Source organism: Sturnira hondurensis, unplaced genomic scaffold (genome assembly GCF_014824575.4).
Source record: "Sturnira hondurensis isolate 20B ecotype Veracruz unplaced genomic scaffold, ASM1482457v3 Scaffold0022017, whole genome shotgun sequence".
In the NCBI taxonomy this organism is placed as follows: Eukaryota; Metazoa; Chordata; class Mammalia; order Chiroptera; family Phyllostomidae; genus Sturnira; species Sturnira hondurensis.
In genome coordinates this window covers 5,130,825-5,145,465 of record NW_028094648.1, presented here as the reverse complement: position 1 = coordinate 5,145,465, position 14,641 = coordinate 5,130,825, and the positions used below count along the sequence as shown (strand labels likewise).

At 34.4% G+C, this 14,641-nt stretch overlaps 1 protein-coding gene across 8 annotated transcripts in view; it reads left to right on the top strand.

Moving 5' to 3' along the window:
- EXOC1 (exocyst complex component 1) overlaps positions 1-14,641 on the top strand; it is a 44,827-nt gene that overhangs the window by 15,077 nt on the left and 15,109 nt on the right. For 4 of the 8 annotated variants that reach the window (XM_037034247.1, XM_037034248.1, XM_037034249.1 and 1 more), the window contains 7 exons: positions 471-658; positions 2,707-2,934; positions 3,138-3,270; positions 3,902-4,011; positions 4,772-4,825; positions 7,220-7,369; positions 11,489-11,594. In XM_037034247.1, coding sequence (XP_036890142.1) covers positions 471-658; positions 2,707-2,934; positions 3,138-3,270; positions 3,902-4,011; positions 4,772-4,825; positions 7,220-7,369; positions 11,489-11,594 — 969 coding nt within the window. The remainder of the gene's footprint in view (positions 1-470; positions 659-2,706; positions 2,935-3,137; positions 3,271-3,901; positions 4,012-4,771; positions 4,826-7,219; positions 7,370-11,488; positions 11,595-14,641) is intronic. The other 4 variants (XM_037034252.1, XM_037034250.1, XM_037034253.1 and 1 more) reach the window with 1 other exon arrangement.

The following is a 14,641-nucleotide window of genomic DNA, read 5'->3' as shown; positions in this document are numbered from 1 at the left end:
GTTACTGAAAAAATGTTACGAAGATGAAAAGAAAAAAATAACAGAAGAAAAATGTTCCCCAGGGAAAAAAAAAGAAAGCAGATTGTTTTCATTTGTCCTGAATTAATAATTGTTGTTTTGTTAGAAGAACAGTCAACTCAGGTAGGAAAAAAAAGGTTAGGTTTGTTTCATGTGTTTTGTTTCTGTTTCTGTATTTGTTTTTTAGTTTAATTGTGCTTTGGGAAATTGTGAGGAAAGCCTAGTTTAACACTTACATGTCAATGAATTAGATTGCATGCTTTTATTATAATAAATGTATTAACATGTGCCATTTTTATAAAAGTAGGCATTTTTCCCATATATTCTGAATCATTCTTTCCTATTTTTCAGCCACTAAATGTGACGCGTGCTTATAACTGACCTTACCTATAGGTACCATGTTACTGTCCTGCTTTTTCACTTTTATATTTTTAATTTTTACCCCCTTTAAGAATCGGTCCCAAGTGGAGAAAACCAGAGTGTAACAGGAGGTGATGAAGAAGTGGTAGATGAATACCAAGAGTTAAATGCAAGAGAAGAGCAGGATATTGAAATAATGATGGAAGGCTGTGAATGTGCAATTTCTAATGCTGAGGCCTTTGCAGAAAAGTTGTCCAGAGAGCTGCAGGTGCTAGATGGGGTAAGACTATCCTGTAATCTATGAATAGTGATGTGTAGTGGATTGAGAAGACTGGTGATACTCATATTTTACTGCTATATAGTGTAATTCTTGCTGTCTTTCTCTACAAGTGCATCAAAGGCTGCCTTTAGTCTTTCACTGTTCTTGATCAAATGGAACAAGCATTCCTATTAGGATAGTGAAGGCACTTGGCTAAGGTTCTGGATCTTGAGAGGTTTTTGATATGAAATGATGGAAATAAAAAGTAGCTAACCACAAACCAACTTGGGAGTTGATTCCTCCAGTCTCTGAAACACCTCAGAATAGTTCAGTATAAAAGAATAGCATTTTTCCTGGCTGGTGTAGCTCAGTGGATAGAGCGTGGGCCTGTGAACCAAAGGATCACGGTTCAATTCCCAGTCAGGGCACATGCCTGGGTTATGGGCCAGTTCCCAGCAGGGGACACATGAGAGGCAACCATACATTGATATTTCTCTCCCTCTCTCCTTCCCTTCCCTTCTAAAGATAAATAAATTAAAAATCTTTTAAAATCCTTTAAAAATAAATAAAAATAAAATAAAAGAGGAATTCGACGTAATGACACCAAATTAGACTTAAAAAATAGCATTTTTGTGGTTTGAAAAAAACAGGTACAAATTAGAAAGAGAGAAATTGGGCTGAAGTAAGTGAATCACTCATTGAAAGGGAGCAGAATAAACATGGGGGGAACAAGAGAGTCAAGGGAAAAGGATGTCTGACACCTCTGCAGAAAAGCTTTGGAATAGATCCTTTAATTTTTGTGCACAGTGTGTGAGTATCTAAATGTACATCTTTAGAACATAAAGAGTTAGAAGGAGGCAAACTGATATGAAAAAAATATGATCAGTTGGGGTTTTTTGTTTTGTTTAGGCAAGGTAAACATTTAAGAAAAAGGTTTTTTGTGTATTTTATGTACAAAAGTTAGAGGTTGAACTCAGGCTCAGAGGTTACATGAATAGACCTAGCTTGCAAGTTTACAGAATCGCCAGAAGTAAAGCCTGGAAGAGGATTCGGGATGTTAAAGTGGAATCATCCTGGACAAGTTCAGGCCCCAGTTCTGCTACTTAAAAGATATTAATGGTCTGAGCACTCTTGACTTTCTTGTCAGCCTACACTTACAGTTGAGTTATGATGAATATTATGTAAAATAACACGTGTGAAATGACACCATTAGCTGTACAATAATAATTCTTTTAATTCCTTGTCCAATGTTTTTCCTCATACTATGTTGCCTGCCTTCTTAATGTGGTATAGTGGTTTACATTTCCTAATTAATATTGCGTATATGTTCCCAGTCATCATATTGCTTTGCTGTTTAATTTTAGATTTGGCAACATCCATATTTGAGGAAATTGAGAATCAGCAGTCAGAGGCATTTAAAAAACAGTGGTAAGGGAATGGTGGTTTGTTATTGCTTTGCCTAGAAAAAAATGTAGTTGCAAATGAAAAAGAAAAGAAAGAAGATGAGACCATAAAAAGAGCTATATTATGGCCACATGCTCTTCCACATCCTGTTAGTACAAATGTACCAAAGTTATAAATTAGTCCCATGTAACCTTCAGAGATTGGTATACCACTGCTAGTCTCTTGAGACTAGGTGTTGCATAAATTATTATGCTTTTATTTAGGGTTTTACTTAATGTTAAGAAGTACAGAAAATTGCTATAGCCAATAGAATTGGAAGAAATGTTGGAAATGACATTGATTCTCATGTTGGGTACTCCAGTGATGCTCAGTTTACAGAAATGAGAATATACCACTACATAGTTGGCCAGAACCACACTTGTGCATTGTGTGGAAATATAAAATACTGAGGTCTGGTCCCTAACCTCAAAAGAGAGGCAGGTGTATCTTCCTGAAATACTGTGAGAAAAGTGGGATGTAAACATAAAGGGATAAACTGAAGTAGATGTGCACATACACCTATCTTTGTTACTCTTCTATCAAAGAGATTTGGCAGTATTTCATCTTTATAGTTCTTTTACACATTGAAATAATATGAAGTGTTACTTCTGTTTTTAACTTTGTAGGCGAACATCCAGTCAATCATGGCCTCTGAAAAGCAAGTGAACATCCTGATGAAGCTGTTGGATGAGGCTTTAAAGGAGGTGGATCAGATTGAATTTAAACTCAGCAGTTATGAGGAAATGCTCCAAAGTGTAAAAGAACAGATGAATCAAATCTCTGAAAGCAACCACTTAATTCATCTTAGTAACACTAATAATGTAAAACTGCTGTCTGAGATAGAGTTCCTTGTGGTAAGTATGATTTTGATTTACCAATAGCAACAAAAAACAAAATCTCATAATAACACGTAAAACCCATTTGTAAACATTTTCCAATTTCCTTATGAGAGCAAGATTTAAAATAATTACAAAGACCTAGTGATAGGATGGAATAGCACTCACCTGTGAATTTTTCAAAATTACATATAAAAATGTTACATTTCCATATTTTCCAGAACCACATGGACTTGGCCAAAGGTCATATAAAGGCCCTTCAGGAAGGCGATCTCGCTTCTTCTAGAGGCATCGAGGCCTGCACCAATGCTGCCGATGCCCTTCTGCAGTGCATGAATGTAGCTCTTCGACCGGGTATGTTCATTGGAGATGATAAAATGTGACCAAGAACCTGAGTCTAAGCCTGTAACTTAGCATGATGCTTTTGACAAGAAATACATGGGGCAAGTGGTTTAGGGTTACATTATTAGCTATTCAGACAAGTTTCACTTATTTCCAAACATGTTTCTTTTGGCACCAAGAATTTTTCATTTCAGTTCCTGATTGGAATGACCCAAGTTAACACTATGATTTTTTTTCAGTGTTGTCCACAGAACCTAGCACAAAGTAGATACTTTGGTTAGATCAGAGAGCGTAAGGTTTTGGTAGGCCAGAAACTTGACTTTGCATCAGAAGCACCCAGAAGGCTTGTTAAGTAAGGTACAGGTTACCGGGCCCTAACCCCAGATTCAGTATGTCTGGGCCGAAGCCCTAGAACCAGCGTTTCTAACATTTCCCAGGTGATGCTGTGGAATGGCCACTCTTTGAGAACTACTGTGCATACTGTTTTTATCCTTGCCTTTCTTTCATAAAAGCAAACAAATAAAACAGTCGAACTTTGAGTGCTTCAAAACTGAAATATGGATGCTGTGGTAAATATACACGTGAAACCTCGGGGAAATCGTTTCTTAACCACTAAAGCAGTCAGGACACACTCTGATTTCAGGCCACGACGTGCTCCTGGCGGTGAAGCAGCAGCAGCAGCGTTTCAGTGATTTGCGAGAGCATTTTGCCCGGAGGCTGGCCAGTCACCTCAACAATGTTTTTGTTCAACAGGTAATTTTAGCATTAATACTGGCAAGTTCCTGTAGCTTGTTATATAGTGTATGACCTTAAACTTCCATTCCCACAAATATTTTCATGTATTTCATTGGGATCACAGCATATTCACATATTTATTTGATTTTACAAATTTTAAATATGTGCATATTTCCTCATAGATGTATTTGGGCCTCAACTGCCTCTGTAGGTAAACCTTGGTTCTTTTCAGCTAAACTTCTCTACTTCTAGAAATCACATAAATATGCTTTCTTAGTGCATATACTATTAAGATAATCTTATTTATAAAAATAAGTCTGAACTTTTCTGCATGTTTACTATTTGGCCTGTTATATTTTTCAACATTTGAGGTGAGAACCGGGACTTGATCCAGTGTATAAAATGTTTCTTTGGCTCCATGTACTTATATATATGAGAAAAATGAGTTTAGCTCCATTGTAAATCCCAGTTGATTTAATCCTATGTGAATTGTTTGTCTACATTTTATATGGAAAGGGATGTTACAAAGTTGTGGCAATAATGTTAATTTTTATAATATTAACACTACCTTAGAGGAATTTGAATAGAAGGCATTTTAATATCTAGTATAATAGGTTTCTTATGTTTTTCATCTCTTTTATTATGGTTTTGGGGCAAAAAAAATTGTGGGAAATATTGTTCATCAAGAAATGCTGTCTGAAACATTGGATTCTTACTTTGTTTTACTCTCTACAGTATTCTAAAACAACTGTATTTACTGTATTTTATTTCTGATTAGTTTACTCAGGCCCTCCTTCAACTCTATAACAGGTCCTACTTTCTTTCGGTGCCTGTGAGTACATCAAATTTGGCTCAAGCATCTCTGATTCTTTTTTTTTCTATATAAAGTTTGCTAAACTTAACAGCAAAATCTTTATAGATTATAACTTACTGATTTAAGCTACCTGTTAACCATATTTGTAGCTGTTTTTAAATGTCCCATAGTAAAAGTTTATTTTGGCCAAAAAGGCATCTAATCTCATTCTGCTTGCCTTTCTTCCTGTCATTCTTTTACTCACTCGCTCCTTCATTTATTTAGAAATACTTGCCAGTTGACTGAAATTCATACCAGACGTTTATTTGGGATAGATGAGCAGCTGCTCCTGCCTGCAAGTAGCTCCCAGCTGAGGGAAGGGAGATAGACATACTCAGGGAGCGTGAATGCTATGATAGTGCCATGGGGCAGCATAAAAGAAGATGACCTAACTAAGCATGTTGGGGGCCGGGGAATCGGGAAGCATTCTGTTGACATTTCACTTGACTTGAAAAGTGTCAAGAAAAAAAGTAAACCTAGAAGTCACATAGGAAATAATAATTCGTGTTGTCCTTACATCTCCTTAGTCTTTACAAATGACACTGTTGACAGTGATGTTACCCTTGTCCGTGGTATTGAGAATACCATTTGTAAACGATGATGTCCTTTCTTCACCCTTGGTTGTTTGTTGTAACATGTAATTATTTATGATTTTGCTTCTTTGCCTTATAAACTAATGGCTTGTTTAAAATGAATGCTTTGCAGTTCTGAAAATCTAATATATATGTATTACTACATATGTGAATTATGCATGATAAAAACCACAATGTTGCAGTACCCTGGGATATGCTGAAGAAGGTGGAAGAGGATGCCCCAAGTACAGAAAAGAGATTTTCTGTGTGTTGAATTCAGGGCACCAGGTCAGCTAGCAAAGGAGTTGGGAAACCTGGGTATTTCTATTCCTGGTGGTCAAACTAGCTGGGAAAATTTGATTACCCTTATTATGGTACTTTCTTTGTCAGATTTTCATTGTAAGCCTATTATATACTCACTGTTGGTCATATGTAAGAATAAGAAATAACTCCCACCCTCAAGATACTTGTAAGGAGGCTAATGTTCTTAAAGTTCTACAACAATGTGTATATTAAAGTACTAATTGTGTAACCACATATACATAGTATACATATGTCAATATATAAGTGCTAGTGAGGTTTAATTAAAAGTGCATTTACCAAGGCTCTGGCCAGGTGGCTCCATTGGTTGGAACATCATTGCATACACCAAAAGGTTGTGGGTTCAGTCTCTGGGTCAGGGCCCATACTTAGGTTGTGGGTTCAATCCCTGGTCAGGATGCATATGGGAGGCAACCAGTTGATGCCTCTCCATCTCTCTCCCTCCCTCCGTACCTCTTCCTTTCTCTCTAAAATCAATAAACACATTTTTGGATGAGGATTATGGAAAAAAAAGAGTGAGTTTACTGAGGATCCTAGCGGTAAGATATGGCATCACAGGTAAGACTTGAACAGAGTCCCTGCAATGCAGTGTATAGCAAACGTATAGATTTTATACCATTTATAACTATTATACAGAAGAATCCAGTGTAAATAACCCACTGATCAAAGTATAACAGTAATTTATGAACATTGATTCCTAGTCTTTAAAATTCACACGTCAGTAATTAAAAGAAATAAAATTTGGAGATTGACCAAGTAATCAATTTTATATTTTACCAAGCAAAAACCTTAAATAAAAATACTGACATCTACTTGCACTATCTTTTTGTTTTAAAAATGATGTTTTGGCACTAAAATAGAAAAACATAATTTCATATTTTTTAAATTAATACAATTATCTCTATGAGAAATTTAATTTCATCATTTAATTTTTTAATAATATGGTTTCTTATTTAACAGAGTAATAGAAAAATTTAAACTATATTATCATTAGTGGTTATCCTGGAAAGCCCAGATAAAGACAGCTATAGTCCTTTTTAGTTCTAAAATTCAATATACTATATATTATCTGTTTTAAATATTATAGACTCAAATGGAAATACCATGGATGTAGGCAATTTGTTTTAAATATTTCCCTATTTGGTATGTTTCTTAGTACAGTTTGTATCATCATGTTTATTTGCTTAGTAAATTGTAAATGATAGACAAGCTTGATTAAAACATTCATTCTCAACTCTTTTAGAAGGTGAAACAAATAGTTGATTTGTCAGAGTGCCATTCTTGAGTGTTTGTGATTATTTTATGCTGGTAATGTTCAGTTGTTGTACACACGATGAAAAAAGAAGACAAGTAAGTCCTCAGTTTTTATTTTTCTGTTCTGTTGGCTTTGGTCACATTTGGTCATTACTTATAATTTTCATTTACAACAATGTTTTTACTGTTGATGATACATATTTATTTATTTACTCACTCACTGTAGGGTCACGATCAGAGTTCAACCCTGGCGCAACACTCTGTTGAGCTGACTTTACCCAATCATCATCCATTTCATAGAGACTTGCTCCGATATGCCAAGCTGATGGAGTGGCTAAAGAGTACAGATTATGGAAAATATGAGGGACTAACAAAGGTATGAATTTGATATCAATCTGACATCACCGAGTACAGAGCATAATCTTTTAGAATCAGGAGGTTATATATTTAGTTCTCCAAGTGACATTTGAAATACTCTAGTACGTTCTTAGCACAAAATAATTGAGTTTCTGAGTGCTCATTGATGAGGGAGAACATTTGTTTTATTTACTTGGATAAATTTTGAATTTCAGTGTAATACAGTATTAGGCCATACTGCATGTAGTCTGAGGCATCATTTAGTTTAATTAAATGCTGTATTTTCTTTACGTGCACTATAGAAAGTAGAAGGTATGAAGATGTGAGTGAGGCGTCACCCTTTAAGAATTTACAATCTGTTCTATTAAACAAGTGCAGAGTACCTCTTTATTAAGCAAGCATTTCACTGTTCCAGGCACATGTGGCCTAGCAAACAGATGTCTACTTCTAAAGAGCTCTAAGTCTGACTGGGAAAGAAAAATAATCAGCAAAAGTTTTTAAATTCAAAACTGGAAATGAGTTTAAATATATGAGAAGGGAAATCTAAATCAGTTTAGAGAAGGGAAATATATGACCTGAAGCTGTGGGGGAAATCTTTATGGAAGATATTGGACTTGAAATGGTTTTAAATAATGAGTGGAATTAGAAAAGCCAGAAGTAAGAGAAAGGGCATTCAGGGATGAGGAGCAAGATGTCTGGACAGAGTTGGGAAAATGCCCATTTCCCAGGTCATTGACGAGGCAACCTGGCTGAACCAGAAATTTCATATTCTGGAGTAATGAGAAATTATGTTGAAAAAGATGAGCCATGAGACCTAACAGCATCCTCTCCACACATCAGAAAACACTAGATGGAGGAAATAAGAACTTAATGCAGTAATTCAAAGGAAATGAAATCTTGAACCAGGAAGATGGTGGTAGGAATAGAGAGAGAACATAAACCAAAATAGAGACTCCAGAGGCAGGAGGGACAGGATGATGCCAGATTGCTAGGCTTGGAGGTTAGAACAGTGCTATCTGTCACTGACTGAGTGTCAGCTGTTGGGGACGATGGGAATGACTCACTCTTACCAGTCATCATATATTTTCTCATCAAAGTGTCTTTGCCCATTTAAAGTAAAATCTGGCTCCCTTTTCTAAACTGTGATCATAAGAAATTGGATATAAACTTTGGTAAAAATATTTTTAGGTTGAAGTTTAAAAATGCTTTTTAAGAAAAACATGTTATGTTCACATATATCTTATCTGTCTAGCCATTTTAGTTAAGATTATTGTTGTTCATCAGAATTAGCCTTTTAAGTATTATGCAATTCTACTATTGTGTCATATCTTCTTTTGTTTTGTTTTCATTCAACAGAATTCTGATTTGGAGATATCTTAAGAAAAATACTTACATTACTGGAATTCTTTGCCTTTTAAAGTTTTAGGAGGATTAATATTTTGAATAATTAAACAATATTATATCTCCTTAAGAGTTTTGTGCCAACAAGTGCTTTGTCCCCTAGTGAATATTCAAATAAGTAATCAATAAGCTTTTTGCCTAATTGTGTTCTCAGTGAGTATTATTGCCCTACCTTTATGTATAATGCAGTATTCTTGAATGTAATTTAAAGTGAAAAAACAAGACCATAGCCAATCTAGTGATGATTTATGGAGTTTTTCTCTGCTTACAGTATATTTTTGATTGACAATATTAATTAGCTTTTTAAAATAAAATTAACTCATTTCCCAAGAATGTTACTTGATCCTGTGGTTTGAACTTTTGATAGACTATGTATTTTACGTCATAATTGAATTTGGTTGCTGAAGTGTTGTCAAAAACAGGAATTGTATTAAAAAGGAAGAAGGAGGGAAGGAATGAAAGAAGAAAGAAAGAAGGAAGCAGACAAACCAGTTTCTTTACTAAGAAAAAAACCCCTCAGATACTATTTGCACTTAGTTTGGTGTACACAGCTCACAGTTTTTGGTGGGAACAGGAGAAGCCTGTTTCAAATTCTTTCAGGATAAGTATCACTAGGTACTACCCTGGCTGTATTTTGGCTGTGTCTAAGAAAAGCCCTGATTTTCGGAATGCATAGCTAGAGCCTGTGGAAAATAGGAGTGCCTTGGTCCTATAATGGGCTCAACTGCCCAAGTTCCTTCCTTCCCAAACTACGACCCTTATCTGTGGCTCCGTGTTTTGCATATAGGGTAATTCATAGAGATGGTCCATCCGGCTTGGTAGGAAGTGAGCTTTCCTCTCCTAATAACTTTCTGAAGCTATAGACAGTCTTGAAGATCACTCGAATGCCTTCCTTTAACCACTGGTCTCCATCTGTGGATTTGCCTTGTGTTTGAAGGAAAAGTAAACATGGAGGTCTCCAAAGTACCCTACAGTTAGTACCGAGTGAAAATGAAAAGACTGCTTGAGATAAGATTTAAACTCATGATAGTTAAAGTTTAGGTTAGGTGCTGTATATAAAATGCTAAGAGGAAAAATACTTACAGGGAGTGAGATCTTTCAGAATTGGGTAAGTGAATGAACTGATAGTCACACCTGTCTGTGGCCTTGACCACCAGTGAGTTCTTTTGAGTACCTGGGAAAAAGGTGTCCAGTCAGCTGGGTCCCATTGAAAAGGGGTGATTTTCAATATTCTGCTCAAGTCACTGTCTTCTAGATAACAAAGTAGCTATTTTGAAACCATTTAAATTGCTTGGATGGTACTGTGCACTTTTCACAGTATAGGTATTGGAATATAGCCTCCTATATTGACTGATTTCAGTAGAAAACCACTAATGAAGATTTTACAAATAATGCAAAGCTGCTTTCCCATTTGGACAGTCATTTACTGATTTGCAGTGGCCAGTATTTTTATGAGAATTTAAACTTGAAAAATGAGACACTGAAAAAGGGAGACAGTCCAATGAACTACAAATTAACTGTAGGGTATATTTTAATTTATATTTGCTTGTAAAGTTATGCAAAAATCATGGGAAAGAACTGCCTATTTTATTTTTCTTATAGAGAGTAATATGGCTTATAAATTGAAAATAGAATCTATATTATGTTTACTCCAAATACTATTTTATAAGGATATATCCATAAAATATCTAAGAATGTTTGAAAGGTGCACCTGATGTTTAAAGCAAGGTAAACCTTTTCTAAAACTGACTACATTAATTTGAAATAATAAAGGAAATTGAAGCTTGATTCCACAATACAGTTAAAAGAATAGTTTTGTATAATTTTTCTGTTATGGATTTATTTAAATTTTGTCAAACTCTGCGTATGGCATGTAACTTAGGACTTAGAAACATACATGGTCTCCCACTGTGGAAGAATCTTTCCTGAGGGTATGTGATGATAAGCAGATATAAGAAAGAAATGAGCATATGTGCTGAATAATAGATGTTTTCATTGAGCTAGAGTAAATCAAATTTGTTTATAAATAAATTACTTATGAAAACTGTATGATATACTAATTAAATTCATATTGATAATACTCTGTTTTGGGACAATACCCCAAACAGCGTACAGTGAAACTGAACGTAATCTGTCTCTGCCACTGGCACTGTCCTTTGGTATCATGGTTTTTAAAGCAACATGGCAGCATGGAGGAAGAGTTATAAAGATTCCCACATTGTTGGGCCCAGTAATTCCACCCTTAGGTCATTATTCCAAGGAAACAATTCATTGGAGATGAAAAGCTTATTGTAATATTGTCCATTATAGCAAAACATTGAAACCACTTAAGTGACCTGTGTTGGGGATTGGTTTGCTACAGATAGTGGTGCCTCAGCAAAGCGTAATACTCTGCAGTCATTAAAGGTGTGAGCCTGGAGACACGCGACTGTTGTAACTCAAACATCCAATACAGAAGATTGCAGCTGCACTTAAAATATGTGAAGTTAACATATAAAGATGAAAATGTGATTCTTTTACTTCATATTTTTGTAAATTGTTAATGTTCAGTTTTTTTAAAAAGACAGAAAATAGCCTACTTTTTATTTCCTATGAACTGCATCACAGTTTTAGACCACAAAATTTAAAACAATCAAGTTTTAAATTGTTTTAAATCTTAAGCCAGATTTGGGGAGGTTAGAGTGGGAATTGTTATATTTGTTTTATTAATAAGAAGTACATGTTACTTTTATTTAAGAATTACATGGATTATTTGTCACGACTGTATGAGAGAGAAATTAAAGATTTCTTTGAAGTTGCAAAGATCAAGATGACTGGCACAACTAAAGAAAGCAAGAAGTTCGGTAAGCTTAGGCACCTCAGTTCATTGTTTTCTATTCCATTAAAAATGGTTTTATTTATGAGAGTTAAGTCTAAGACTTTTAAACAAGGAGGAAGAAGATACAGTAGAATTAATGAGAGAGTAAGTCCAATATACATTGGTTTGGTTTATAGGTATTTCATAGAAGAAATATTTATATCTGCAAAAAAATACTTTTTTATTAAAAGTCTGTAGTATGTGAATCTGACAGCAATTTTATATTTCTGCTATAATCAAAGGTATATACTCACAGGAAAAGCAGTTGGCCAGACAATGAAGTGCAGTCTGGTGGAGAGAGTATTAGACTAAGAGGCACGTGTTGAGAGTTCAGTTTATGATCTTCTAAAAGACATTTACTTATAGTTGCGGGCAAATCACTGATTGCTTTCTTAAGTCTTCACTCTCCACAGGGAAATGAAAGTGATTCCTGGCTTCTTACTTCTCACTGGCTATTTTGAATAAAAGAAAAGTTTATAAGTGTTTTATCTCCTTCCAAGGGGCTTAAGTATGTAACTAAACTTTCTTCTGTAATTATACCTTATTTTTCCAAAGATGTAGTTTTGAAGTATGTTATTTTTTGCTGCTTCTAAATATGTTAAGTGGACCAACCCCCCACCCCCCCAAAAAAAACCCAATGATTCGAAAGGATAACCAGTGAAAGTATCAAGTTGTAAGGAAGGTGATTTGCCAAGGCCACATTCTGCTCTTGCATGTACCCATCAGTGGAGTCCTTTTTGGATGGAGTTCTGTGCCTATCAAGTCAAAACCTGGCCTTAAGTGGCTACAATGTGTACTCCTCAGTGTGTCTGTGTAGCTCCCTTTAGAAAAATGAGCTTAGCATTTGCTTGTTGAACGGAGCCTGTGCCCTAAGCAACTTCTATATTCAGCAAACAGGACTGAAATTGATAGCTCATCTTTCCATTCTTTTCTTTAGGACAGAGAAGACTGTCTCTAGCGGGTAATTATTTTGAAATTCACTGAGTGGGTTTTTTTAATACAACACTAATACATTGATTATACTAGTCCAGACTTTTGGAATGGTTTGAATCTGTGTAGAAATATGGTACACTTAGGTATAAATACTGATGAGAATCTTGGGACAGTAGGCTTTTGGAAACAGAAATGCTAACTCATCCTAAAGGTTAATTGTTATAAACAGCAGTGTGTTTTTATCCTTGTTAATGTTTCACTGTGAATATGTTATGCTTTTTTTAGTACATGCATATTATTAATGCAGTTACATGTTCAGTGTTTTCATTTAGTATATTTGTCACCACTTGTTAGTGAATCATTTTATTTTGAGAGTACTCTTCTACAGTATATGAACACTGGAGGCAAAAGGGAAATCTTTATAAAATTATCTCCTCAGGAGGTCATTAATAACAGTATCAATAGATTATCAAGCCTAAGATTCACATTGAGATAAATGACATAATAAAAATATAATTTAAATCAAGTACAAGAATATCTTAATGGTATCATTGTATTAACCTGAAACCTAAGTTTTTTCATTTCTTACCCTTTGAAAATTCTTAAATTACCTTGTTGAAAATACTTCTCTATTAACGTAATACAAATGTAGAAGGCACTTTTATATTTTTAAAACTTAAAAATTACATTTCTTCTAATAGATTAATAGTAATCTATTAAATAAGAAATAGAAGGTTGATGGCACCAGAAAATTACAAAATTCAGTTATTTTGATACCAGTTATAACAGTAGAATAAACTAAACAGAACTCAGAGGATAAAAACAGTTTGATTCATCTTTGAAGATCTAACTTGTTACTCAACATTTAAAAATAAATTTCAAGTTAAATACAAATGCCAAGTTCTAAGTAAGGTAGAATATAAAATTTTTAAAAGGTATCTTTTCAATGATTCAAATTATGTTTAAGTCAACTTTAGTAGTAATTATAATTAAAATAGAAACCTGAAATTTTAGATGACTTTTTAATGAGTCAAAATCAGTAACAATACATAATATTTAAATATGTTGTTCTTTTTTTTTTTTGCTCTGAAAATGATGGCTCATAAGAATGGAAAGTCCAATTGAATGTACTTTGCAAAAGTAAATTGTAGTCAGTATGGTCATAGACATTCGGGGGAGTACTCTCTTTTTGAACCACTCTGGACTCAAATGTTTACCATCCACTTAATTCAAACAATTCAAAATAATGTTAAAATTCCAATAAATTATCTTTTCTTCATGAACATGGCTTTATATAGGTCATTGCCTTTTTTGATTAATAGGTTTACTTTGATATCCTTAGAGGCGTGGAATTTTCTCCTCAAGATTGATATTTTAGTGGGATTTTTTTCAGTTTTATATTCTACAACTGTACTTAATGAAATGACAGGCAGGAAGTTTAGTAATTATTTTGTAAATCACCAGGTTTTTCTTTCTACAGCTAAGATAACACGTTATTTTAGTTCATTACCATATGCATTTACATAATTACTGCCTTTCTCACATTTATTTTAATATTAGAAAATCTTTAAAATAGTTTGCTGAAATTATTTTTTCATTTTATGTTTCTCCACTAAACTAAGAAATCGTATTGATTCCAAAGAAAGCCTTGAATACAAGACTGAATTCATGGCTGGCAGGGAGATGCAATAAATATTTATTAATTATAAAGCTCCTCCCCTCATGATATTTATAGTCTACTGGGGATTATTTAAAGATATTTAAAAACTTACCTGAAGATTGTTGCTTATTGATGATAAATAATGTGGATTTTTTATGAGCCCCAAATTATAGTTAATAAACTCCAGTAGTAATTCTGTATTCTTCATTGGCTATTAAAAAGTAGTATATAACATATTGGGTCTTGCTTTCGACTTATGTAGTGACACCTTAAGGCCATCAGAAGGTACTGTTCAGAGGGGCCAGCTAGTTGCTCCAGCATGATCCTTGCTTGCAATTTCAATGTGCAGCAGCATTGTTTTATATTCTCTTGAGCTTCAGGTAGCCAAGGCTGGGGAGATACGCATATTGCTGGTGTGACAAGTTAGTCGTTGATACTTG